Source organism: Diaphorina citri, unplaced genomic scaffold (assembly GCF_000475195.1).
Source record: "Diaphorina citri unplaced genomic scaffold, Diaci psyllid genome assembly version 1.1 scaffold95, whole genome shotgun sequence".
NCBI lineage: Eukaryota > Metazoa > Arthropoda > Insecta > Hemiptera > Psyllidae > Diaphorina > Diaphorina citri.
Window position 1 is genome coordinate 163,783 of NW_007377532.1, and position 27,922 is coordinate 191,704.

At 41.6% G+C, this 27,922-nt stretch overlaps 1 protein-coding gene across 2 annotated transcripts; it reads right to left on the bottom strand.

Annotated features, from left to right (window-relative positions):
* Nucleotides 1-396: 396 nt before the first annotated feature.
* LOC103524366 lies at nucleotides 397-27,856 on the bottom strand. Of its 2 annotated transcripts, none has more exons than XM_026833479.1 (9): nucleotides 27,587-27,856; nucleotides 25,053-25,386; nucleotides 12,716-12,876; nucleotides 10,606-10,691; nucleotides 7,754-7,865; nucleotides 6,024-6,172; nucleotides 4,763-4,925; nucleotides 3,552-3,818; nucleotides 397-1,094 (listed from the first exon to the last, which is right to left on the bottom strand). In XM_026833479.1, the coding sequence occupies exons 2-9, from the start codon at nucleotides 25,106-25,108 to the stop codon at nucleotides 901-903; spliced, it is 1,188 nt and encodes a 395-aa protein (XP_026689280.1). In that variant the 5' UTR covers nucleotides 25,109-25,386; nucleotides 27,587-27,856; the 3' UTR covers nucleotides 397-900. The 2 variants fall into 2 exon arrangements, with proteins under 2 accessions (XP_026689280.1, XP_008487600.2); XM_008489378.3 differs by having other exon boundaries at nucleotides 27,559-27,856.
* Nucleotides 27,857-27,922: the final 66 nt, after the last annotated feature.

A 27,922-nucleotide genomic window follows, 5' to 3' on the forward strand; every position in this document is an offset into this window, starting at 1 on the left:
AAAAAAAGCGCGGGGGGGGGGGGCGAGCCCCCCCCCAAATACGGCCCTGCCTACAGGTGCGAATTTTCGGCCCTTTTTTTAAGTATCTTATGATTAACAATGAAATTTAAATCATAAGAAGAAATTCCTACAATAGAAAGAAAAAGAAGAATTACCTATAATAGCAATTAATGTTCCCGAAAAGTACTACCTACATGTACTTAGTGGAACATGAAAAGATTGTTGTAAAAAGATAAAAAGAAAGCAATCAATAAATCTATTATTATTATTACCGAAGTCTTTTTCGCTTAGCACGGCAGAATATCGTTTACAATGTATATTCGTACATTTATGTATGTGTAGATCTTACCGAAGTCTTTTTCGCTTAGCACGGCAGAATATCGTTTACAATGTATATTCGTACATTTATGTATGTGTAGATCATATTTATCAAGTTAACTTATTTACCTATTTTATAAAAATAAATAATCAAATTACAATTTACAGAGCTTTTACGTATAAAAGGATTTTCTTTCTAGAGCCTAAACTAGGAAATAAACAACGTTTCATTTTTTACATAGTAAATTGTAAGAAAAACAAAAGACTAGATTATGAAGCAAACAATATTTGAAGAGAAAGTGGTTGGGTGGAAGAGGTCCTCCAGGAAAACCCTGCCACGAATAAAAAAATAATCAATATCCAGGACGCAGGACGCATTCATTAAGCCTGATCACCAATATCCATAAGGAACGTTTCATCAGACCGTCTGACAGACCGCAATCTGTCAGACCGTAGCAACGTGTGTGGCGAAAAAAAATTGGGACCCAGGTCTGTCAGGCCATTTTCCGGGAGACGCACGAATCTTGACAAGCACATTCCATCAAACAGAGAGTGCGAAATGCAAGGAGTGAAGTTGTTGATTTACAGAGTTAGTTCATAGAGAACAAACTTCTGCAGAGGAAGAGGTAGTCCAATTTGCTGGAGAGATTCTCGGTTCAGTTTCTGTTTGGTTCGCATCGCTTCAGATCGGAAGGCAGTCCGACAGAGGGTTTGCAGACTCTGAGGTTGACACCAATGCTGCGACATGGACAGTTTCATTTGCAGAAATACTGGACCTGCAGAAATGACGGGAGAATTTTATTAAATTGAAACAATCATGTTACTGTTCGTGTTGAATCAACACTTTGACATCCCCAGAGGAATCACAGGGCTTTATAGTCTGGTTCATATGGATCACAGTATCATTTGAACTCTAGTACATATAATCATTATGGGTAGGCTTGCCAAACGTCCCGAATTGGCCGGGACAGTCCCGAATTTCAGGGGGTGTCCCGGCGTCCCGTTCAGTTTTTCATTTTGGGGCGTTTTGTCCCGAATTTCCGTTTCTGTCCCAGAAAAAATTCGGGACGCGTTTTTTAACTTTAAAATTAGGTACCTACCTCTATAAATCAGAATTTGTTCTTAACTTGTTTAAATGTGTCATGCTTTCATCAGTTTGCTCTTCCACTTCTTTGCTAAACCTTTATAAACGAGAAAATGTTGTATTAAACAGCCTTAAACGAAAAAATGAGCTGGTCCCTTGAATTCTCGTTTATCCAGGTTCGACTGTATTTTGCTTATCTGTTTTTAATAATAGGTATGTTACCTATCACCTATCGTACCTATATACATATCGTACCTATGTGATTTCGCGATTATGCTCGCGGATTTGGCGATTATGTTCGCGGATTTCGCGATTATATTCGCGGATTTCGCGATTTTATGTTCGCGGATTTGGTGATTTTGTTCGCGGATTTCGCGATTATGTTCGCGGATTTGGTGATTTTGTTCGCGGATTTCGCGATTATGTTCGCGGATTTGGTGATTTTGTTCGCGGATTTCGCGATTATGTTCGCGGATTTGGTGATTTTGTTCGCGGATTTCGCGATTATGTTCGCGGATTTGGTGATTTTGTTCGCGGATTTCGCGATTATGTTCGCGGATTTGGTGATTTTGTTCGCGGATTTCGCGATTATGTTCGCGGATTTGGTGATTTTGTTCGCGGATTTCGCGATTATGTTCGCGGATTTGGTGATTTTGTTCGCGGATTTCGCGATTATGTTCGCGGATTTGGTGATTTTGTTCGCGGATTTCGCGATTATGTTCGCGGATTTGGTGATTTTGTTCGCGGATTTCGCGATTATGTTCGCGGATTTGGTGATTTTGTTCGCGGATTTCGCGATTATGTTCGCGGATTTGGTGATTTTGTTCGCGGATTTCGCGATTATGTTCGCGGATTTGGTGATTTTGTTCGCGGATTTCGCGATTATGTTCGCGGATTTGGTGATTTTGTTCGCGGATTTCGCGATTATGTTCGCGGATTTGGTGATTTTGTTCGCGGATTTCGCGATTATGTTCGCGGATTTGGTGATTTTGTTCGCGGATTTCGCGATTATGTTCGCGGATTTGGTGATTTTGTTCGCGGATTTCGCGATTATGTTCGCGGATTTGGTGATTTTGTTCGCGGATTTCGCGATTATGTTCGCGGATTTGGTGATTTTGTTCGCGGATTTCGCGATTATGTTCGCGGATTTGGTGATTTTGTTCGCGGATTTCGCGATTATGTTCGCGGATTTGGTGATTTTGTTCGCGGATTTCGCGATTATGTTCGCGGATTTGGTGATTTTGTTCGCGGATTTCGCGATTATGTTCGCGGATTTGGTGATTTTGTTCGCGGATTTCGCGATTATGTTCGCGGATTTGGTGATTTTGTTCGCGGATTTCGCGATTATGTTCGCGGATTTGGTGATTTTGTTCGCGGATTTCGCGATTATGTTCGCGGATTTGGCGATTTTGTTCGCGGATTTGGCGATTATGGTCGCGGATTTGGCGATTTTGTTTGCGGATTTTGCGATTATGTTCGCGGATTTGTCAATTATGTTCGCGGATTCGCGTCCCGAATCGACATTTTGGATATTTGGCAAGCCTAATTATGGGGAGCACATGATACTGTTGTAGTTCTGTACATGTCATTTCTATTTCAGGAAGGCTCAATGAACTAATGGCTTTTGAGAATAAAAATCTATGCTCCAATTTATAGACCAATACTTTATTATACAGAGCGTTCGAAAAGTCTTGGAAACCCTGAATATTTTTTGAATGGCTAAAGATGAGAAGCTGAAATTTGGGTTATTGTTTTATCTTTTAAAATGCAACTTTTTAAAGTTCCCATTTAAGATTTTGAAGTTAACCCCCCTGGGGCCGACTCTGGCACCAGCCAAAATTTGGGTCAAAAAGTTGCATTTATAAAGATAAAACACAAACCCAAATTTCAGCTTCTCGTCTTTAGCCATTCAAAAATATTCAGGGGTTCCAAGACTTTTCGAACGCTCTGTATTACTACTTTAAGGAGCAATAGAAGCCCCAGGGGGCTCTAAGTACGGCCCTAGAAGGGGTTTGCTAGTTCGTCTTTATTAAGAATGAACGGTCCTAGTAATGCTAAGATACTGGATTCATAATCCAGGGCTCTGGGGTTCGAATGACAGTAGCGACATAAATAATGGAGTAGGAGGAAGATGAATTCCTTCTTTTACCTAAAACTCGAACGCAACGCGCATGATCGAACATGGTACGCATGACGTGCGCATGCATGCGAATCGGCTGTTCCCCCATGGCCTGCGCAATCAAGGAGAGGGTTTGGAAACAGGCGTCGTCCAGCTTGCGTTTCCGCATGACTGCGCGCAGATACGACGTGAATATCGAGTCTGGAGGAGGCGTCGTAGGGATGTCCAGCGCGGAGGATGAGGTAGAAGAAGATGTGGATGCAGCGCTCGTGCTGCTACTCTCACTAGCGGCGTCCACTGGAAGTAGAAGAGTGAAAAATTATTAACTTGAGGGATTTCTTGTTTTGAATTATTGAGAACCTAAGTGCGCGTCCACAACGACTACCATAGACCATTGACCCTCACCAAGACCATCGACCATCGCAGAAAAATACTCAGCTCAATTTCCTTGATTTTCTGTGAGGGTCGGTACTATGGTCAAGGCTCCCTTGAGGACGCTTCTATTCATTAGCATGGTTTGTTTATTTTCTCTTGGGTCGGTACTAGGCGAGAATCAGTGGTCGGTTCTCCGTTGTGAACGCCTATTTAGATGACCGAATTTTCCTTAGGTCAAGAGCTTATTCAATAGTTTGGTCATTAACTCATGACTCATGAAATGAAGGACATACACCGGGGCTGGACATATGCTATGACACAGGCACTTACCAGTGTTTGTCCATCACTAAGGAGGGACATACAGAGAGGCTGGACATGCTATGACACAGGCACTTACCAGTGTTTGTCCATCACTAAGGAGGGACATACAGAGAGGCTGGACATGCTATGACACAGGCACTTACCAGTGTTTGTCCATCACTAAGGAGGAACATAGAGAGAGGCTGGACATGCTATGACACAGGCACTTACCAGTGTTTGTCCATCACTAAGGAGGAACATAGAGAGAGGCTGGACATGCTATGACACAGGCACTTACCAGTGTTTGTCCATCACTAAGGAGGAACATATAGAGAGGCTGGACATGCTATGACACAGGCACTTACCAGTGTTTGTCCATCACTAAGGAGGAACATAGAGAGAGGCTGGACATGCTATGACACAGGCACTTACCAGTGTTTGTCCATCACTAAGGAGGAACATACAGAGAGGCTGGACATGCTATGACACAGGCACTTACCAGTATTTGTCCATAACTAAGGAAGGACATACAGAGAGGCTGGACATGCTATGACACAGGCACTTACCATTGTTTGGCCAGACGGAGGCGCCCGCGTTGATTAGGAGTCGTGACAGCTGAATGGATTCATCCATGTGAGTTACACTGTACGCTAGCAGAGTTCTCCCCTCAGCATTACTATCATCAGGTAGACTACCGGCATCGAGTAGAATACGAGCTAACTCCTCGGCCTGAAATAACAACACAGAGAAATACATCTAGTAAGCCTTCAAAGCGAAATAGAGTTCTCCCCTCAGCATTACTATCATCTGGTAAACTACCGGCATCGAGTAGAATACGAGCTAACTCCTCGGCCTGAAATAACAACACAGAGAAATACATCTAGTAAGCCTTCAAAGCGAAAAGTCGCGGGTTCGATTCTCGCCCGGGGTGAACTACCCTATTAATGTTTGAAGGGGTTCAGGCAGCTTAAGTCTGTTTAAGCTTTAGATCGCGGGTTCGAATCTTGCCGGGGCGAACGTTATCCTAAAAAGATGAGGTTTGTTCCCGAAGGTACTGGCTTCCTCGTATCCTGTCCTCTTAATCGCTTTGTTTTTTGGGTATATAAAACTTCCTTGCTTGCAATTCTTGCTTTCTTTAAGAGCTTGCTTGCAATGCAGAAGATCTCGAGCTCGATTTCTAGCATCGACCAAAATGCACACATATATTTCTATTGCAAATTTTTCAACGGGTTCGTTCCAAGAACGAACCTTATCTGGGTTATGATTTATGATAAAGTTTGCCACGGGTGAGAATCGAACCATCGACCTAAAGCTTACAGGACAGATGCGTCACCCTAAAAGGTAACTAGGCTGGAAAGTTGAGTTTTATACTTAGGTTTGTCGTTGAATCCAAAAGTTCTCGACGGAGCACTGCAGGTAACGCGATGCGTGGTTGACATATGAACGAGGTTGTCTTACCTTGGCGAACTCGCCCAGTTTGAGTAGTTTCCTCCCGCCCGCCAGCAGAGGTGTGTTGCGCTTGCTTGCAATGCAGAAGATCTCGAGCTCGATTTCTAGCATCGACCGAAATGCACACATATATTTCTATTGCAAAATTTTCAACGGGTTCGTTCCGAGAACGAACCTTATCTGGGTTATGATGAAGTTCGCCCCGGGTGAGAATCGAACCATCGACCTAAAGCTTACAGGACAGATGCGTCACCCTAAAAGGTAACTAGGCTGGAAAGTTAAGTTTTATACCTAGGTTTGTCGTTAAATCCAAAAGTTCTCGACGGAGCACTGCAGTTAACGCGATGCTTGGTTGACATATGAACGAGGTTGTCTTACCTTGGCGAACTCGCCCAGTTTGAGTAGTTTCCTCCCGCCCGCCAGCAGAGGTGTGTTGCCTTCTCCATCCGTGCATGATAACCAGTGTGGTGTTTCTACTATGAGGCGAACCTGTTCCAGAATATCCTCCCAATTATCAAGCGTGTCACCTGGGAGGAACAAAATGGATGAGTTCATTATGTAGGGCTGAGATTGTGGCTATTAACAGGGGGTTAGACTAGGTTATTAAAAGAGAGAGAGAGAGAGAGAGAGAGAGAGAGAGAGAGAGAGAGAGAGAGAGAGAGAGAGGGGAGGAGAGGAGAGTATATTCTAATAAATAATTTATTAATTATTATTTGAAATACAAATCTATACAATAATACCTAATAGTATCAATGATTCTCCGAGAATCAACAACTCCTCTATTCTGATTGGCCAGGCCGGTGGGTTACTTTCCTAACCTCGCCTGGTACGAACAATGAACATCAAGGACACGCGAAGCATTGGCCATAGCCACTTGTTGGTTTATTTTAAGCATAAGACATAAGTATGACAAGACAAGAGGTTAATGTACCAGACCCTCAATTCAACCTAATACACTATCCAATGTAAAACAACATGTTGTACCAAGTACCAACAGGGTGAACTAACAGCCATTGCCTTAGTCTCTTTAACGTCACTGTATAACTGCTAAGGTCTTTAGTGACGGGGATTTTACTCTCCGTTAGGCGACAAGCTACCCGTCTCCTCACATGAACCTTACCCAGCCTGAGTGGGGCCGGGAAAAGTCCCACGCGATTGTCCAGATGGTCACCCATCCCTATACCAACCACGCGCAACGTATATTAACCTCAGTGATTCATTGGGCACTGGTAAACGTGCATTCAACGTGCTATCGCCGGTGTGTATGCCGGAGTTTGATAGAGGGAACTGTAACAACGGAGGTCTTGCCGTCCCGAAATCGAACAGGATAGAAGAAAACCAGCCAATCCAAGGAACGAACCTTGTTTTTATTTTCTTTTTATTTCCTACTATTATTATTATCATTATTATTATTATTATTATTATTATTAGGAGAGAGGAGGGAAGGGACAGGGTTCTCGGAAGGGAAAGAGGAGAGAGGAGGGAAGGGAAAGAGGAGAGAGAGGAGAGAGGAGAGGAGAGGAGAGAGGAGAGGAGAGGAGAGAGGAGAGAGGAGGGAAGGGAAAGAGGAGAGAGGAGGGAAGGGAAAGAGGAGAGAGGAGGGAAGGGAAAGAGGAGAGAGGAGGGAAGGGAAAGAGGAGAGAGAGGAGAGAGGAGAGGAGAGGAGAGAGGAGAGAGGAGGGAAGGGAAAGAGGAGAGAGGAGGGAAGGGAAAGAGGAGAGAGGAGAGGAGAGGGAGAGAAAGAAAGAGAGAGAGAGAGAGGGAGAGAGATATTTTTTTTGACATTTGATAGAGGAACTGTAATTGAGAGAGGAGAGGAGAGGGAGAGAAAGAAAGAGAGAGAGAGAGAGGGAGAGAGATATTTTTTTTGACATTTGATAGAGGAACTGTAATTGCTACGTAGGGTCTTTCTTATCGTCCTGAAAGCCGTTCCGAGAACGAACCTTATTTGGGATTTAACTAAAACAAGGGCTAACTTACCAGCAAACAGAGCATGTAGGGGAGATAATCCACTCGCTCTGGAGGCAAACAAGGGCTAACTTACCAGCAAACAGAGCATGTAGGGGAGATAATCCACTCGCTCTGGAGACAAACAAGGGCTAACTTACCAGCAAACAGAGCATGTAGGGGAGATAATCCACTCGCTCTGGAGGCAAGCTTGGAAAACAAGGGGCAAGGCGGACAGGAACAATTGCTACCAATGAGTGAGGAGTCTCTCTTCTGAAAAATAAATAATAATAATGAAAATTGAAAAAAAAAGCTAAACTTGGAAGACACACATAAGATAAGATAGAAAAAACAATATTTTTGGAGATTTTTTTTTCTTTTTTTTTTTTCACGCGAAGCATTGGCCATAGCCACTTGTTGGTTTATTTTAAGCATAAGACATAAGTATGACAAGACAAGAGGTTAAGCTAAACTTGGAAGACACACATAAAGATAAGATAGAAAAAACAATATTTTTGGAGATTTTTTTTTCTTTTTTTTTCACGCGAAGCATTGGCCATAGCCACTTGTTGGTTTATTTTAAGCATAAGACATAAGTATGACAAGAGACAAGAGGTTAATGTACCAGACCCTCAATTCAACCTAATACACTATCCAATGTAAAACAACATGTTGTACCAAGTACCAACAGGGTACATCAAGGAAAAATATTAGGATTCCTGCTACGAATAGTGCCGTGCTAAGACGTCAAGATTTTATTAATTATTAACTATTTCTATTTAGATGAGTTATTTTCCGTGGCAATGAAACTACGGCTACGTTAGACTCGTGTGGTCTGTGTGTCAGCATGCCCATTTCGTATGTCCCTCATCAGATAGGCGAGAAGAGATACAATACTTCCCATTTAGGTTCTGGACCAACACAGGAAGATTAGAAATGTAACATGTTGAAATTTTTGCAATCCATATACCTACAGGCAGGGCCAGGGCCGTATCCAGTGACCATAGACTATATTGACCCTCGCCAAGACCATCGACCATCGCAGAAAAAATACTCAGCTCAGTTTCCTTGATTTTCTGCTAGGGTCAGTACTATGGTCAAGGCTCCCTTGAGGACACTTCTATTCATTAGCATGGTTTGTTTATTTTCTCTTGGGTCGGTACTATGGCGAGAATCAGTGGTCGGTTCTCCGTTGTGAACGCCTATTTAGATGACCGAATTTTCCTTAGGTCAAGAGTTTATTCAATAGTTTGGTCATTAACTCATGACTCATGAAATGAAGGACATACACCGGGGCTGGACATGCCATGACACAGGCACTTACCGGTGTTTGTCCATCACTAAGGAGGAACATAGAGAGAGGCTGGACATGCTATGACACAGGCACTTACCAGTGTTTGTCCATCACTAAGGAAGGCGCGTTAACTCCCAAGCTAAGCTAATAAATAAACTAGCCTGGCTTTAGATTAGTACCTACTTTCTATTATTTTCTTTGGATATTTGAACCCTCCCTGTATTTTCATTGAAGCAATCAGTTCATAATGAAAATGAATGAACTCACAGAGTATACGCTACAGCGGGTGTTAAACTGTGGTCCCGCGGTGTGAAACACTGAAACTGTGGACCAGTTGTGTCAAATCGGGAAGCTTAAGTGTTAAACTGTGGTTCCGGGGTGTGAAACTGTGGACCAGTTGTGTCAAACCGGGAAGTTTAAGTGTTAAACTTTTAACCAAAGATGTTATAAAGGGTAGCTTTTGTGTTAAACTGTGGTCCGGGGGGTGTTAACCGGCGAACTTTATCCTAATCGGGTCAGCCGTTTTCTTCCTATCCTGTCATCCTCCCTTCTTCGACCTTCGTTACAATGGCTGGAACTTTGGATTTAGGCTGTAGGGACCTCAAAACGTATTTGGGCACTAAAAACTGACCACCGAAAATTTTGGCAAACACAAGACTTTCAGAAGCTTAAATGTTAAACTGTGGTTCCGGGGTGTAAAACTGTGGACCAGTTGTGTCAAACCGGGAAGCTTAAGTGTTAAACTTTTAACCAAAGGTGTTATAAAGGGTAGCTTCTGTGTTAGACTGTGGTCCGGGGGGTGTTAACCGGGCGAACTTTATCCTAATCAGGTCAGCCGTTTTCCTCCTATCCTGTCATCCTCCCTTCTTCGACCTTCGTTACAATGGCTAGAACTTTGGATTTAGGCTGTAGGGACCTCAAAACGTATTTGGGCACTAAAAACTGACCACCGAAAATTTTGGCAAACACAAGACTTTCGTTCCTATAGGTCTATTCATCACCAGAGCTGTCAACAAGCGGTTATCAACATTTACTTACCTTATCCTATAGAGTCTATAGGATAAGGTAAGTAAATGTTGATAACCGCTTGTTGACAGCTCTGGTGATGATGTCGTTGACTCTGTGATAAATATTAGGGAAGGATAAGGTAAGTAAATGTTGATAACCGCTTGTTGACAGCTCTGGTGATGATGTCGTTGACTCTGTGATAAATATTAGGGAGGAGTCGATGTGCTATTGTGCTAATATCAGTGTTATTATTATTGTTGTTGTTGTTTGAGGGAGTAGGCACCTATCCCACCTTGAAAATTGAATGCATACCATCTAAATTTGGGGTTAGCTCAGAGGTAACGCTGAGGGAGTAGGCACCTATCCCACCTTGAAAATTGAATGCATACCATCTAAATTTGGGGTTAGCTCAGAGGTAACGCTAGGTCGTGGGTTCGATTCCAGTCCGCGAGGCGAATTTTATCCCAAAAGGTCAAAGTTCTTTCTCAGAACGGCTCGCTTTCTCCTATCCTGACTTCCTTTTCTCTCCCTTTTCGGAACGATAAGATCTTAGGAGTTTCTGACTGAAACAACGGAGGTCCCAATCGAACAGAAGACAGGATAGGAGAAAGTGAGCCGTTCCGAGAGCGAACCTCATCTGTGTAGGATAAAGTTCGCCACGAACGGGAATCGAACCCGCGAAGGTTCTCACTTCGTTCAGTGTATACTTACAAATTTAAACGTATCACTATCTGAAAATTGAAAGGTAGGAAGATTTCTACAGGAAGAACATTCTTGTAACACGGTGGAGGCTCCGTCTGAAAAATAACAAGAGATGAGTTAATAGTGAAGTGAGTTGCAAAATAGATCTAGGGTGGGTTTCACCAACCTACTTTTTAGCCCGTAGTAGCTTAACCCATTCTTTAGGGCTGTTTGCCCCTACACCTCAACCTCGGAGTGGGCTTTTTGTGTTTGTAGTTAAGCTGCTATCCCCGGGCCTTGATGGAACCTCGAACCACCCTCACTGGTATATTTCAACCTCCTCAGTTTCTCTAAACCAGTGTTTCTTAATTAGTTTGGCCCGCGGAACCCTTTTCAAAAGGTGAACATCTTTGCGGAACCCTGAACTTTCAAGATTGCACCCCCCACCCCCACAGTTCCCTCTATCAAACCTCTAAAAAAAGCTGTATAAGATGAAATACCTACCTAGTCTAAGATGGTCGATTTGAAACTGCATTTTATCTAGTGTATGATTTTTCCAAAATACCTCGCGTGGTTCATCCAGATGGATATGGCAGCAATGAGTCATCAACCCAAAATGAAAGAACCAATCAGAATGCGAGAATTCCTTGCATTGTTGCAATTAAGGTAAAGGTCTATTTTTATAAACTCTCTCTTTTAAAAAGCAGAGGTAGCTTCGATCTGTAACCTTTTTTTTTTTTTTTTGAGGGTCAAGTCCAAGAGGTTGAATTCTAGAACAGGTAAAGATGGTATCTATTTTTAGTACTCCGCATCGGGTACTTATTATGAAATTTGGTATGTTTGTGATCATTCATTTTGTTTAATTTTGCATTTTTTTTTTTTTAAATTCTGTAACTTTTGTTTAATTTTGTCACTGTTAATAATACCTAGATGTAGACTAGAAGTCTAAACTTCACCCGCAGCAGCTTTAAAAAGTCCACACAATCAGGTTGTAGCCCTTAACAGCCCTGTGAAGCCTATACGAATCAAATAGAACTTAACAGTCTGTTAGCTGTTAGCTTAACAGGCCTTCTGAGGACTGAAGAAATACCCCCCCCCCCCCCCCCCCTTTTTAGAGGAGAGAGGAGGGAAGGGAAAGAGGAGAGAGGAGGGAAGGGAAAGAGGAGAGAGGAGGGAAGGGAAAGAGGAGCTTACCTATAGCAGGGGTTTCCAACTAGTGGCCCGCGGGCCACATGTGGTCCGCCAGACAATTTTTGTGGCCCGCGAAGCTTTTTGGGATTTGTACAAACTTTGTTCTTATACCAGAATAAAATCTTCTCTACTTCATGCTAGGCTCAACATAAAGGACAAAAAACACGAAAGACAAGGAAAGATAAAGAGGTTTAAGAGCAAAAGTGTGGGAGAGAGACGGAGAGAGAGAGAAAGAAAGAGAGAGAGAGAGAGAGGGAGGGAGAAAGAGAAAGAGAGAGAGAGAGAGAGAGAGACATTACATAAATAGCGAAAGTGCGAAAGTGGTAGGAAGAGAAAGGAAGGCAGAGAGAGAGAGATAAGCGGGGAGAGAAAGAGAGAGAGATGAAGAGATGTAAAAGAAATAGAAGTGGAAGAAGTAAAGGGAGAGAGAGAGGGTTATTTAATCAATGCCTATGGTAAGAGAGTACATTGACCTCTCTCTCTAACACATATATTATGCACATTATACAGATACATACAGCATCCCTGAGACTTTTTTTATTTTTCTCTAAGCCTGTTTTTCTTCTTCTTTTTCATGTATCCGAATAAAATGGCAAAACGGTCTTCTCCAAAGCTATAAAAAAAACGGCTATTACACTTGCACTTTATTTATTTATTTTTTAAGAGGTTTGACAGAGGTAACTGTAGCTGCTATGGTCTTATCGTCCCGAAATCGAAGGAAGACAGGATAGGAGAAAGCCAGCCGTTCCGAGAACGAACATTATCCCATCAGGATAAAATCCGCACCGGGCGGGAATCGAACCCGCGGCCTAGCGTTTACAAGGCAGACGCGCTACCAACTAAGCTAACTAGCTGGCACACTTGCACTTTACTGACAAAGTTCCAAAGTTATTTTCACAGGGTTTCGAGCGGCAATTCTTCGTATATTGCAGGGTTTGAAGGCACTTACCAGGTGGTTTGTACTGATGGTGCCTCCGATGACATAGTCTACAATAGGAAGAGCTACTACTGGAGGTGGAGGTGGAGGTGGATAGGTCTCCTGGAGATGGAAGACAGGCAAGCTCTAGCTGGAGCAGGGTTCCGAACAGATCATTGTTGTCATCTTTCTTACTGAAATCAGAAGAACAACATGAACACATCTTATATTATAAAATCAAGATCCATTCACATTTCACACACTATTATTATTATTATTATTATTATTATTATTATTATTATGCCGATTTTCTGATGATCTTAGAATCCAAGTTGAATAATAAATAATTATAATCAATTAATCACTTACTGTACTGAGAAATCAGCCTATCACATTACTTTCCTTCCTCTAGGTAAAGAAAGTAAAAACAGGGGTATCGGAACTATTTGTATGCGGAAATCAGCCGCAATGGTACGCATCTCCAGGCTATAACCTTGCCTCTAGCGGGTACTATCCATACAAAGGAGTCTGTCCGATTGTATAACCCAACCTAGTCGGTATTGTTTTCAATTCAGTTGGAAGAACTTCGGAACTGTAAGCCAGTGGTGTGGTGTGAGATTTTTAAAAGGGGAAAATAGAAATCTATATATATACAGGATGCCGATTTTCTGATGATCTTAGAATCCACGTTGAATAATAAATAATTATAACCAATTAATCACTTACTGTACTGAGAAATCAGCCTATCACATTACTTTCCTTCCTCTAGGTAAAGAAAGTAAAAACAGGGGTATCGGAAGCCCAATCGGGTGACTGAATTCCGGAACTCTTAATACATCAAGAAGCTCAACACTTGAGAATATGAGAATTCCAACAGTTAGGGACAATAACCCAAAAAGTGTTCCATCTGTTTTAGGAGATTTGTTGTGATGGATTCCATCTCCTAAAACAGATGGAACACTGTATTTTTGTGTTATTGTCCCTAACTGTTGGAATTCCATCAAAACAAATCTCCTAAAATTTGACGTGGCACCCTAGTAATGTAATTTCTATTCCTAGGTACCCAAAAATGTCGGCCTATAAAAGAGGTGAGATCGGAAAATTAGGGAGGTACCTATTGCAAACGGACCAAATTTTCAAAATCAGGAAATGGGTGGAAATATCCGGGGGGTTTTTCTCGGTGTATTTTGGGTAAGAGGTAAGTAAGTAGGGGAGGGAAAACCCGATGGAGAGCAGGGAAAGCTGTGCTACCACACCACTAGTGTAAGGAAGTATAGAGACCATGCTGAGACCATTAGAGATGGTACGGTTAGAGAGTGAATAGCTGTACTCAGGTAGGACTATGCAGTGAGCGAATCAGCTGATCAGAAGGAACAGTTAGATTTCTTAAACTGTTCTCTCTTCAAGTGAGAATACAGAATGGTTCCACAGTTTGGTGAACTCATAATCAGCAACCTTCGTGCCGGAGTGGACAACCGGTGTTTGTTGGCTCTGTGCTTGGAGTTCGGGGTGATATCAGCCTCATGAAGACAATAATTGAGTAGCTATTTGAATTGAGTAGCGACCAGTGGCAATATTAACAGTGTCGGTATTAACTCTTTGCTTCTCTTTTTGAAATATGGACATTGATCGCAAAGGAGGCACTCAGTAATGCTGTGATACATATCTACAAAAGTTGTGATAAGGCTCTGTTTTAGATATCTGCCACAAATAATTCATGAATTTTTCTCAAGGGGTTTGATAGAGGGAACCGTAACTGCTAAAGTCGTATCGTCCGGAAAGCGAAGAGATAAGGAAGACAGGATAGGAGAAAGCCAGCCGTTCCGAGAACGAACCTTATCTATTTCTGCCCGGGTCGGGAATCGAATAATTCATGATTGATTATGGATATTATGATTATAGTTTATAGAGAACATCGGAATCTGATCACTAATACGGATCCAATTGATGCGAATACTTTCAATATAAACAAGGGTAGTAAACAAGTCGGATTTGTGGTGCGAAGGGCCGAGGGGCCAGGGTTCCTGCTGAACCACCCCGTATGTTAGGGTTAGTCACATGGTGTAGATACTTGCTTCACTGTGAACAGGTCATTGATCTAAACTCAAGATATGAACAAGTCATACCAGTCAGTCGTTCTCAGAGCGGTCTCCGGACTGGAGGTCGAGCGTTCTCAACTTGTTCAGATGTTGGTCTCTTTTAATTTCCAGTTTACATTGGGAACTGGTGTATTGTGTGCCATCGCATTGTAGCTGGCCAATTTGCACTTAGCTTCTCTTTTTTGTTTGGGTTTCTTTGAATTTTCATTGAGCAAGTCTAGTTAGCGTAGAAGGTAGCACGCGTGCCTAAGGGGGACTTTGTCCTACACAGATAATGTGCGTTCTTGGAACGGCTGGCTTTCTCATATCCTGTTCTTCTTCGCTCTTTGCTTTCGGGACGATAAGATCTTAGCCGTTACAGTTCCCTCTATCAAAACTCTTCAAAGATAATAAAAAAAAACAATTCATTGAATGGGCCACTTTCCTTCATTGGGATCAAAAATATTCTGAGAACGGTTGGATCATCGTTGAGATCATTTCCCGCCTTCCTTGGTTCTTGATTCAGAATCAAGTCCAGAGAGGTAACCGTTAAGGTAAATGAGACTTATAACCTACTCTCTACTCTGGTGTCCTCCTATGTTGCCACATTGCCTTGGGTACCCCAAGTTTCGTCGTTTGCCCCTCTTTTTATTATTATTATATACGGAACTTACTTTTGACTACTTTTGAGGCATGATACAGGGTCACATAACAAAGCTTTCAAGAGAAATCTTTATTACGATCTTTTCGGAAGGAACCCCCCTGAAATTGCTGGACTAAAACTTGGCAGAGATTTATTTACCTATTTATTTATTTTTTTTCTTTTCTAGTTAGGCGCTTTAACACTCTTGTGTCGTTCGTGCCGTCCCCTGTTTACCTAGATCTTATCTTAGTATATAGTCCAATGGTCTTCAGGTACCTACATTAAGGCCGAATTGATATTGGCAGGGTTGTTATCAAGGGCTGGTGGTGAGGCGAGGAAGGAGCGTATTTGTAGATGTGTGTGGCAATTAAATATATGGTCCACGGTTAGGGGATCACCGCACCCGCAGGTGGGTCGAGGGTCTCTTTTGAATAAGTGGTCAGATCGGAAGAGCGTCGTGTAGACTTGACTTTGTGAATATTCTTCTTGACCTACACTTTTAAAATTTTTATTTTTTTTATTTAATAAGTTTCCATTTATATTTGATCGACAAAAAACTCAAAACATACATTTTTCTTATAAATGGTATACCCATCCGTATAAGCAGAACTTGTGCTTGTGCCACGGAATTTAAGGAGTTTTAACTATACGAGTAAATTTCTATCTTACGTTTGCAAGATTCTTTTCTATTGATGAGGTTTGATGGAGGGAATTGTAAGAACGAACGGTGGTCTTATCGTCCCGAATCCTAAGAGACAAGGAGGACAGGATAGGAGAAAGCTAGATGTTCTGAGAACGATCCTCATCTATTTAAGATGATGATAATAATAATAATAGTGCTTATTTATAGGTACTGCTCGCATAGGACTGAAAAGTCCCTTTACTCCAGCAGTAGGCTACTACATAATAATAATAGTGCTTATTTATACTGCTCGCATAGGACTGATAAGTCCCTTTACTCCAGCAGTCAAATTCTCAATTTATATTGAGGATAAAATTCCATACCTCGGCTGGGATTGAAACCACGCCCTCCTGTTTACCAGGCGAGCGCCTTGACCACCACACCATCGAGGTAGGTTCAAGTTCGTCCCGGGTGGGACCATCTGGGTAATCACGTGTCCCCGGCTTTTCGGGGCCCCACTCAGGCAAGGTGAGGTTAATGTGAGTATGGAGTTACCCTCCGTCACTAAACGTCACAGTTATACATAGTGAATGGGTCGTGGGTAAATACCCACTGGGTGGGTAAATAAAAATTGGGTATTTACCCGGGTATTTATCCACCCCCAGGGTGGGTAAATACCGGAGTCCTTGTCCCTCCTAGATTAATAAGTGAATAAAATTAATTAGAATAAAGCTTGTGAAACTCGTCTAGGTACCTATTTCGAAAAAGTAAAAATTACGTGAGCAAAAATGCATACAACTTATCTACCTATAGCGCGAGATACCTAAATCTTCTATCTTGTTCTTATCGGGTTATTTCCTCGTGATAACGAGTCACTTACGAATTGGGAGGGCTTCGAAATTTTCCAAGTTTGAAGTTTCATACAATCATACACCTAAGTACCTGCTTACGAGTATTACAAAGTACAAAGCCAAATTACAAAAAACAATGCCGGTAGACTTTTTTTTTTACTTTCCTTATCCTATAGGAAGGAAAGTAATGTAATCGGGTCAAAATTTCGATGGTCAGTTTTTAGTGTCAAAACACGCATCAAATCAAATCAAATTTTTATTGAACATAAATACAATAATTGTACATGATTCAAACGTCAATAATTAAGAAAGTAAGTAATGAAGTAGAAATGATATGATATGACATTGACGTTAGCCTTTTTTAGTGGAAAAAAAACCATACAAACCTAGGTACTTAATTAAATCAACAATGTGAGTTTCTGAGAAGTTTACTTGGCAACACTGAGTTATGAGAACTCTTCAGGAATGCTTGGAGGCTGGGTTAGGTACCTAGTTGTTAGTTGATGGCCTCTAGGCCTGAGCATAACGTAGGTACTTTCTATCTGATCCATACATTAGTTACTTGGTGGGTATCTGCTGAACACATCTTCTCAGGTAGGTATTGGTACTCGTAGGTTCTTCTACTTCTCAATATCTACATGAGGTACCTACATATAATAACTATTTCTTCTTCTTCTTCTTCTTCTTCTTCTTCTTCTTCTTCTTCTTCTTCTTCTTCTTCTTTTTCCTTGTCTATCTGCTGAACACATCTTCTCAGGTAGGTATTGGTACTCGTAGGTTCTTCTACTTCTCAATATCTACAATATCTACACCTACATATAATAACTATTTCTTCTTCTTCTTCTTCTTCTTCTTCTTCTTCTTCTTCTTCTTCTTCTTTTTCCTTGTCTTTTCCCGTGTACAGACGGGGTCGGCGTTTTTTCCTTTGCTATTTCTTCAGCAACTGAAATTCGGGCTGGTATACTCCCTGTTTATCAGAGTCCCCCAGCCAGAGATATGATAACTAGGTGCTTACTAAAAAAAAAATCTGGTGTGAACATCACACGACTTTCTATTACATTTGCGGAATACGCATTTGAAAAAAAAGAAATAAAAAAAAATGAAAATTTTTCTAAGTCCCGAGCCTGAGCCGCCTACGGCGGCCGATTTTCGACCAAAAATTTCCTATCTTAAAATACTCCCCGTGTAATGAGGGATCATTAAAAAGTGTCCAAAAATTGTTTTTTTTTTTTTTTTTTTTGAAAATTTTTCTAAGTCCAAAATCGAGCGCCTACGGCGGGCAATTTTCGAAAAAATTGGGTTCTCACTAAAAAAAAAGAGAGAGAGAGAACCTCGATCGGTACCCTCCACTCCAAGCTAAACTAAGCTTGCGCCAAATGCGTAATACTCACTTCTGGCGTATACACGTTCAAATAAAGGCAATCCTCATGTCCAAAGGTCGCATTAGGCATTAGCATTGTTACTTGAGGACACACATTGTTCATTTTGGTCGCGTCTCTCTCCCCTGACCAACCAGGATGCGGCTGAGGGTCCTTGAATAGAAAATGAAATTAATTAGAAGATTTGAACTTTTTTTAAGAGGTTTGACAGAGGGAACTGTAACTGCTAAGGTCTTTTTGTCCCGGAATCGAAGAGAGAAGGAAGACAGGATAGGAAAAAGCCAGCCGATCCGAGAACGTACATTAATATCCCATCAGGATAGGGACCCCAAAACGGATATTTCCACACATTTCCCGATTTTGAAAATTTGGACCGATTGCAATACTTTCATTACTAGTATAGCTCCGCTATACTGTAGTAATAGAAAGTAAAAAGAATAAAAAAGTCTGATAGAGGGGACTAGGTGCTGAGATCTTCTTGTCATAAAAGCGAAGAGAGAAGGGAAAACAGGATGGGAGAATGTCTAATATAACCTAGGATGTCTAATATAAACATATTTAATAATAAGGATGGGAGAAAGCCAGCCGTTCCGAGAACGAACCTTATCTGTTCAGGATAAAATCCGACCCAGGAACAAATCCAATCCGCGGCCTAGCGCTTACAAGGCAGACATCCTCCAATCTAACTAGACTGGCCACTGAACCACTAGGTAGACCAGCGAGGGATCGACTTGCTCGTACGGTCACCCTTCCAGATATAAACCACGCATGACGTTGCTTCATACTGGTGAACACTCGGGAACGGGTACAAAACAATCGTATTTTTTCCCAAGTAGGTACCTATGTACCTACTTGAAAAATTAGTGACGTACCCTAACACCTAATTAAGTACCTACTTAATAAATTGGAAAGTTTTTATTTAGCATGCCCACATTACTTACCTAGTATTTTATCTACCTGTGTAAGTAAGTATCTACCTACCTACTTGAAGATTTCGTGAAAAAACAAATGGGAGAGTAAGGGAGAGAAAGCGAGGAGAAGTCTGATAGAGGGGACTAGGTGCTGAGATCTTCTTGTCATAAAAGCGAAGAGAGAAGGGAAAACAGGATGGGAGAAGAGAGAGAGAGAGAGAGAGAGAGAGAGAGAGAGAGAGAGAGAGAGAGAGAGAGAGAGAGAGAGAGGTGAATGGCCTGAATTCTGTATTTCATGCCACAAGAGGAAACCTGAGTTTTCTTCTTTTTTTTCGTTTCCCATTTTTAAGAGGAAAAATCTGGGGTGAACATCACGCGACTTTCCAAGTACATACATAGGTAAGCATGTACAATTAATACCTCGGTGGTGCGGATTCAATCCCAGCTGAGTCAAGCGAGGAGAGAGAGAGAGAGAGAGAGAGAGAGAGAAAGGTGAATGGCCTGAATTCTGTATTTCATGCCACAAGAGGAAACCTGAGTTTTCTTCTTTTTTTTCGTTTACCATTTTTAAGAGGAAAAATCTGGCGTGAACATCACGCGACTTTCCAAGTACATACATAGGTAAGCATGTACAATTAATACCTCGGTGGTGCGGATTCAATCCCAGCTGAGTCATGGAATTTTATCCTTGATGATGATGAAGAGCTTTGATAGAGGTAACGGTAACTGCTGAGGTCTTATGGTCCCGAAAGCGAAGAGAGAAGGAAGACAGGATAGAAAACCAGCCGTTCCGAGAACGAACCTTATGCGTTCAGATAACATCCGTCCCACGCGGGAATCGAACCATCGACCTAGCACTTGCAAGACAGCCGCGCAACCTTCCAAGCTAACTAGGCTGGCAATTATATCCTTACCTATTTATTTATTTGAGAAGATCATTCTTGTTCATAAATACGAGTGTTAGGTTTTGGGGTAAGACCTACGTTGTTAAGGTGCGTCCACACATAGTCGACCGGCCGTCGATCGATGTCGTCCACACTCCCACGAGGACACAGATTCACCTAGATTCCTAGAAGGTTCAAACAGAAACAGAAACTTCAAATAGAAAAATTCAGCTCCAGTAAGTGTTCATCAGGTAAGCTATCCAGAAAATAGGAACATTTTTTGTGCCTTGTAACTGGTGCTTTATAAAAGCTGACTCATATTATGTAAGAAAGTAATCAATAAATCTATTATTATGTACCTATAGCTTTAGACAATTTTAAATTTATCTTGGCGTTGTTTTCCCGTCTCCCATTCGAGTTTTCGTTCAAGTTAACATAGGCATTTTGAATTCACAAACGGGATAAGGTAGGATGGATAGGGTGGTGGTGCATAAAAGTTTATACTGTCATAATTATATGCATGGTAGACATCAGCAGCATGCATGAAATATGCATGCAGGGGATTTGCCTGCCGTGATGAAGCGAACCGAGTTTTAAGTTTTCACTCGAGAAAAGTTCTTTGGAGTTGTGAATTCTGAAGGTAGAAACACACTAGCATCACGTCACGTGAACTCACGGGGAGTCAGAAATATGTAGGTACATACATAGTTCAAAGTTTTCTTCCAATAATGTTGTCGTTCAGCACAGCCACACGACTATCACGTCACGTGAGATCACGTTCTACTTTCAACTCGTTTTCTTTTTTAGAGGAGGTTCGATAGAGGGAACTGTAACTACAGAGGTCTTATCCTCCCGCGAAATCGAAAAGAGAAGGAAGACGGGATAGAAGAAAGCCAGCCGTTCTGAGAACAACCTTATCCGTCTTTTTTTTAAGAGGTTTGACAGAGGGAACTGTAACTGCTATGGTCGTATCGTCCCGAAATCGAAGAGAGAAGGAAGACAGGATAGGAGAAAGCCAGCCGTTCCGAGAACGAACATTATCCCATCAGGATAAAATCCGCCCCGGGCGGGAATCGAACCCGCGGCCTAGCGCTTACAAGGCAGACGCACTACCAACTAAGCTAACTAACTTTTAAAAGTGCGATAATAAGTTGTAATAATATCCACTTAATAGTTGTGAGATAATGCTTATCTGTTCTATTAATGATAAAATCCGGTATTGGAAGGCTGAAAGTGCTGAAACGAATTTGGGCTCCATTTGAACCATATATGAAGCCCTTGGAACTTGGAACGTCCTTGGTCAATGAAGAAAGATTTCCTTGGGCCCGGAAACCCCAAAAAGACCTGAAACTGTCGACTAGGGGCGGGTGGTAAGAGAGAGAAAAAGAGAGAGAGAAAGAGAGAGGGAGAGAGAGAAAAAGAGAGAGAGAGAAAGAGAGAGGGAGAGAGAGAAAAAGAGAGAGGGAGAGAGAGAAAGAGAGAGGGAGAGAGAGGGAGAGAGAGAGAGAAAGAGAGAGGGAGAGAGAGAGAAAATTTTATTAATAAAGTACGCCATTTTTCATTTTTTCTCTCTCAATTTTGCCTTAACCTCAATTTTTTGTCCTCTCCCCTCCCTATTTCTTCTTTCTCCCTCCCAATTATTTGTTCATTATTAATTTTTCTTCGTTCTTCTTCATCCTTCTTCTCTTAATTTCTTCATCCTTCTTCTGTGTAGACTCTTTTTCTTTTTCTTCGTCTTCTTTCTCTGCCTTCATTTTCCACAATCATTCTTAATATTAATTCTACCAAACTCACGTCCCTTCATACTAGCTCGTACATTCGGTATTAATTTCTCTCTCTCCCTCTCTCTCTCTCTTCTGTAAAGCGATTATAATGATTATATCCCTGTTCAACTCCTGTATTGCCCGGTAGGTACCTGCCATTAACACGAGCTGTTCCGAACAGTTTTTCATCCAGGAGAATCGTTCTCGGAACGGCTAGCATTGAAAGGGACGACTTCCACCTTTTTTCCCCTCTTGTAATCTGCTTGGTAAATGGGACAACAGAAACAAGATTATCTGGAAATCTAGAGTTTATTCTAGAGCAGAGGTTCTCAACCGGTGGTACGCGTACCACTGGTGGTACGCGGATACATTTTAGGTGGTACGCAGTCATATATTAATAAAGGAAAGCTTGTGGAATTTTCTTTTCCACCACAGTCGACTAGTGACCGTACTCCGAAACACATGAGTTTGGTTTAAGAGAGGTTTGCCGTCACCGTATGGATGCGATAAGGTCCTTAGTGACGGAGGTTTTACGCCCATTTGGGGACAAGCTTCGGTCTCCTCAATTTAACCTCACCCAGCCTGAGTGGAGCCGGGAACCCAGCAGCACGCGATTCCCCAAATGGTCACCTTTCAGGTACTAACCACGCTCAACGTTGCTTAACTTCAGTGATCCGTGGGGGAATTGGTTCATTCAACGTGCTATCGCCAGTGGAGTAAAAAAACTAAAACACCATCTGTTTATCTACCTACCAATCATTGCTGTCTATCAGGGAAAGCTTGAAGAGCGGTGCGTCGTAAGAGGAGAGGTTTTCCTAAACAAAATCCCAAATGTAAACATTGCAAGTATTTCAAGTTGTTTTTCCACGTTTTTTTTCCTGAGAGAGAGAGAGAGAGAGAGAGAGGGAGAGAGGAGGAACGAGAAAGGGAGCGGGAGAGAGATAGAAGAAGAAAGAAGAGAAGGAGGAAGAAAGAGGTGGTTTTATTTATCGTATGGATGTTTTTTTTTTTTTTTTTTTTTCAAAGGATATAAAGGAAAAAAACTAAGTTTTTTGGTCACGTGGGTTTTACCCTATCCGTCTACTCACAATCACCAAGCCTGAGTGGGACCGGGAAATAGCAGCAGCATTTGATAGCCCAGATGGTCACCCATCCGGGTACAAACCACACGCAACGTTGCTTAACTTGGTGTTCTTGAACTTGCTCGGTGGGGTGAACGGCTTGTATTGGATAGGAAGGTAAGGTTAATGACATAGAATCTCACAGATTGGAACACCAATGCCACGCGGCCTGGTGGTTGAGTCTTGTGGTCTACCAATCTAGAGATCACCGCTTCGAGCGAGAGTGACGAGATTTTTTCAATAAGATGGACTTTTTTTGCCCGATCTTACAACCAAGGCAGCCAGCCTAGTTAGCTTGGAGGTAGCGCGTCGGTCTTGTAAGCGCTGGGTCGCAGATTCGATTCCCGTCCGGGGCGAATTTTATCCTAAACAGAAAGAAGAGGTTTTTTGACAGAGGACCTCTGTCTGACAGTTGAAAACTCTGTAGGACGTAGGTAATTAAAAGGTCGCGGGTTAGATACCGTGGACGAACTTTTCCCTAGCACATAATATTATACCTATGTTAGGCGGAACAGCATCGGCAGTTCTCTCTGTCAAAACCTCTTCTTCTACTGTACCAATTTTATTTGAGGTCGGCGTTACCCTCCTAAATCCTATCCCTGTATACCCTCCTAGTCAACGCCTCCTCTCTTCTCTGTCAAAATACCTTTAAAAAATCCTCAACTCCTTCAAAACATATGGAAAAAAATATGTTCAAATTCGCCAGTTTGATGCGTTAAGCAAGAATCAAGATTCAATGATACATCAGTTAACATTAGACAGAGATGGAGGGAGGTTAATGACTTCTAAATATCATCTGTAGGAACCGCCCAGCAGTGTGATGAACTTGCGGAGTGCAAATATTTAGGCAGAGGTCATTGGTAATCGCACGCGGAAGTCCCGGGTTCGATTCTTTCAAAGCTTTTACCATATTATTATTTTTATAAAGATGTGTGTTTCGTGGCCTTTTTAATTTCTTACTGGAAAAAATCACCTTGATTTTTTCAAAAGAATATCAAAATTCTTTCTGCTCTTATTAGATTTACCAATGAAGCCAACACATAATATTATACCTATGTTAGGCGGAACAGCATCGGCAGTTCTCTCTGTCAAAACCTCTTCTTCTACTGTACCTTTTCCCAATTTTATTTGAGGTCGGCGTTACCCTCCTAAATCCTATCCCTGCATACCCTCCTAGTCAACGCCTCCTCTCTTCTCTGTCAAAATACCTTTAAAAAATCCTCAACTCCTTCAAAACATATTATGGAAAAAAATATGTTCAAATTCGCCAGTTTGATGCGTTAACCAAGAATCAAGATTCAATGATACATCAGAGTTAACATTAGGCAGAGATGGAGGGAGGTTAATGACTTCTAAATATCATCTGTAGGAACCGCGGAGCAGTGTGATGAACTTGCGGAGTGCAAATATTTAGGCAGAGGTCATTGGTAATCGCACGCGGAAGTCCTGGGTTCGATTCTTTCAAAGCTTTTACCATATTATTATTACTTTCTATTACTACAGTATAGCGGAGCTATACTAGTAATGAAAGTATTGCAATCGGTCCAAATTTTCAAAATCGGGAAAGTTTGATAGAGGTAACGGTAACTGCTGAGGTCTTATGGTCCCGGAAGCGAAGAGAGAAGGAAGACCGGATAGAAAGCCAGCCGTTCCGAGAACGAACCTTATGCGTTCCGATAACATCCGTCCCACGCGGGAATCGAACTATCGACCTAGCACTTGCAAGACAGCCGCGCAACCTTCCAAGCTAACTAGGCTGGCAATTATATCCTTACCTATTTATTTGAGAATTTCACTACGGTGTGCGTGGTTGGTACTTAAACGGGTGACCGTATGGGTATTTATTTATTTATTTTTTTTTTTTTTTCAAAATTAAGCTAACTGACTATTGGCAACTCACTAAAGAGGTGGTACCAAAGCAAGGTTTTTCCTCATGCAGAGGATTAGTTTGGTTGTCCATCGTGTGAATTCTGTTAGTGTGGGTCATTTTCCCATTCAGATGTTTGTTTTTAACCATGTTCTTTTCAACTTAAGGTATATGTAAATACATTTTTTACATCTAGGTAGATATGATATTTTTTCGTTTGAAACCCCATCTGATATGTTCAGACTACTTACCTGGTTATCGCATTGGTTGTGGTTACTCGCAATGCTTTGGTCCGATGTTCTTTCATCCCTTGTTCCCTCGCCTTGTCTCACGTGTGGAAATCTGTAAGCCAGGGCCTCCTCTTTTCACATAAACACACAGGTGCCCATTTTCTCCGGGTATCCCGAAAGTAAGCTCTGTAGTACCGGGCTTTAAAGTAAACTTTGTAAGCTATGGAGTAGACACCCAGGTCAATCGTTGAACTACAGGTAAACTATAGTTCCGGGTCAAAAACTATAATGGAATAGTGGGTTCATTCAACTTTTCAAATAAGCGAAATCCAAATCCAATGGTGTCTTTTTGGTCCTGTAAAATCCCAATTTGAAATCCAAAATAAGTTCCTAATTCTTTTGAATAAAACTATTATTATTATTATTATTATTATTATTATTATTATTATTATTATTATTATTATTATTATTATTATTATTAGCATTAATATTATTATTTACAAAATCAAAGGGTGGAAAGAAAGGGGGGAAAACACACTGATCGCTCTTGAACCACAACACCTAGAAAGCTGAAATTTGGTAGGAAGCTAACTAGGACCAACATTCGGACCTTTTCAGCCGTACCTGTCAAGTCTACCTGATAGTGTGTGTGCGCTCATCAGGATTCTCATTGAAAGGCTGGCCTGAATCAGGACTGCCTTCTAGGCCCGTGTAACAGGGTTAGCAAAACTCATGTTAAGGATTGCAAGCCTTGGAACCTCCCATGAAATGAGAGCCAGTAAGAAAGCCGCTGTCAGCCTAGTTAGCTTGGGTGCTGCACCTGCCTTGTAAGCGCTAGGTCGCGGATTCGATTCCCATCAGGGCAAACACTACCCTAATCCTAATAGGTGAGCTTAGTTCTCGGAATGGTTGGCTTTCTCCTATCCTGTCCCCTGTCCTTCTCTCTTCGATTTCCATACTTTTTTTTTCAGTTTGCTCTATTGAATAAAAAAAAATCTTCTCTCATAAATCCCAAAGATATTTAACATCTGAAGAACTTTTTCTCATTTAATTTTGGACCAGGTCGAAAATTCGAGACCTCCCTAGAAATCGTTTTCTGAGTTATTTCTACGGTTCACTGAACCATTGGTTATTATCTACTTTATTAAAACTTTGTATGATAATTATTTTATCAGCTGAGTTGATTGAGATAAACATTGGTAGCATAGAGTTCATCTGACCTAAATACACATGTACCTACCTATGTAACTACCTACATTACTTACATGTTGTATGCTCTGGAGTAATGTACTCAAGCAACCACAGAACTAAATTAAAACAATTAACGTGGATTAAGCTGGCACCAAAAACGTTTTTCTTCAAATTCAGAAAAGTCTGTTAAAAGCATAAAGAAGAAAACCTAGCCAGCCTAGTTAGCTTAGTTGGTAGTGCGTCTGCCTTGTAGGCGCTAGGCCGCGGGTTCGATTCCCGCCCGGGGCGGATTTTATCCTGCTGGGATAATGTTCGTTCTCGGAACAGCTGGCTTTCTCCTATCCTGTCTTCCTTCTCTCTTCGATTTCGGGACGATAAGACCATAGCAGTTACAGCTCCCTCTGTCAAACCTCTTAAAAAAAGAAGAAGCAAACCTGTCCGGAATATACCTGTTGGACTCTAGTCTTTTTTAGAGCTTTCATAGAGGGAACTGCTAAGGTCTTATCGTCCCTAAAGCGAAGAGAGAAGGAAGACAGAATGGAGAAAGCCACCCGTTCCGAGAACGAACCTTATCTTTTAAGGAAGAAAATCTACCCCGGGCAGGAATCGAAAACGCGACCTAGCGCTTGCTAGGCAGACGCCCTACCTTACCAAGCTCCAAGGTAACTAGACTGGCTCTTAAATGAGTTTTATTATTATTATTATTATTTTAAGAGGTTTGACAGAGGGAACTGTAACTGCTATGGTCTTATCGTCCCGAAATCGAAGAGAGAAGGCCTATAGGAAGGAAAGTAATGTAATCGGGTCAAATTTTCGATGGTCAGTTTTTAGTGTCAAAACACGTTTTGAGGACTTTCCTTATCCTATAGGAAGGAAAGTAATGTAATCGGGTCAAATTTTCGATGGTTAGTTTTTAATGCCAAAACTCGTTTTGAGGTCTCTAGAGCCTAAATCCAAAGTTTCAGCCATTGGTCCGTGTGTGTGTCTGTGTGTCTGTTTGTAAACAAAATATCTCGAGAACGGTAAGAGCTAGAGACTTGAAATTTGGTATGTAGCTGTCAAATGTGAGAATGCGACACGAAACTTTTGGTTAAGACCGATGCAACGCTTGGCGGCATTTTACCGCTTTTTGGCGGTTTTCGGTGTAATTTAACAATCGGAACTTTTGGTTTAAACCGGTGCAACGGTTGGAGGCATTTTACCGCTTTTTGGCGGTTTTCGGTGTAATTTGACAATATCTCGGGAACGGTATAAGCTAGAGACTTGAAATTTGGTATGTAGTTCACAAATGTGACAAGGATGCAACACAAAACGTTTGGTTGAGATAGGTACCTACGATGTTGAGATAAATAAAATTTACACACACAAAAAATTTACGAAATATTTCACTACAAGTAGGTATTTGTATCCGAAAATTTTATTTACATCAAAAAAACACTTCTGTACAGATCGGAACTTAACACGTACGGGGATCGAACTGTTTCACCGGACTGGCAAGACGGAATCACTTGAACAGAACTGAACTACACGAGTTGATTGTACCCCGGTCCTGTTACAATGAACTAGCGATGTGTAGAGTGTAAAAAACTGTAAACTCAAGTAAAATAAACTGTAAAATGAAAAAGAAACTCGAAAACTTGAATTAGGTATGTGCGTGATGAGGACATGACCCCGGTTAGTACAGTGTATTGCCGCTACCC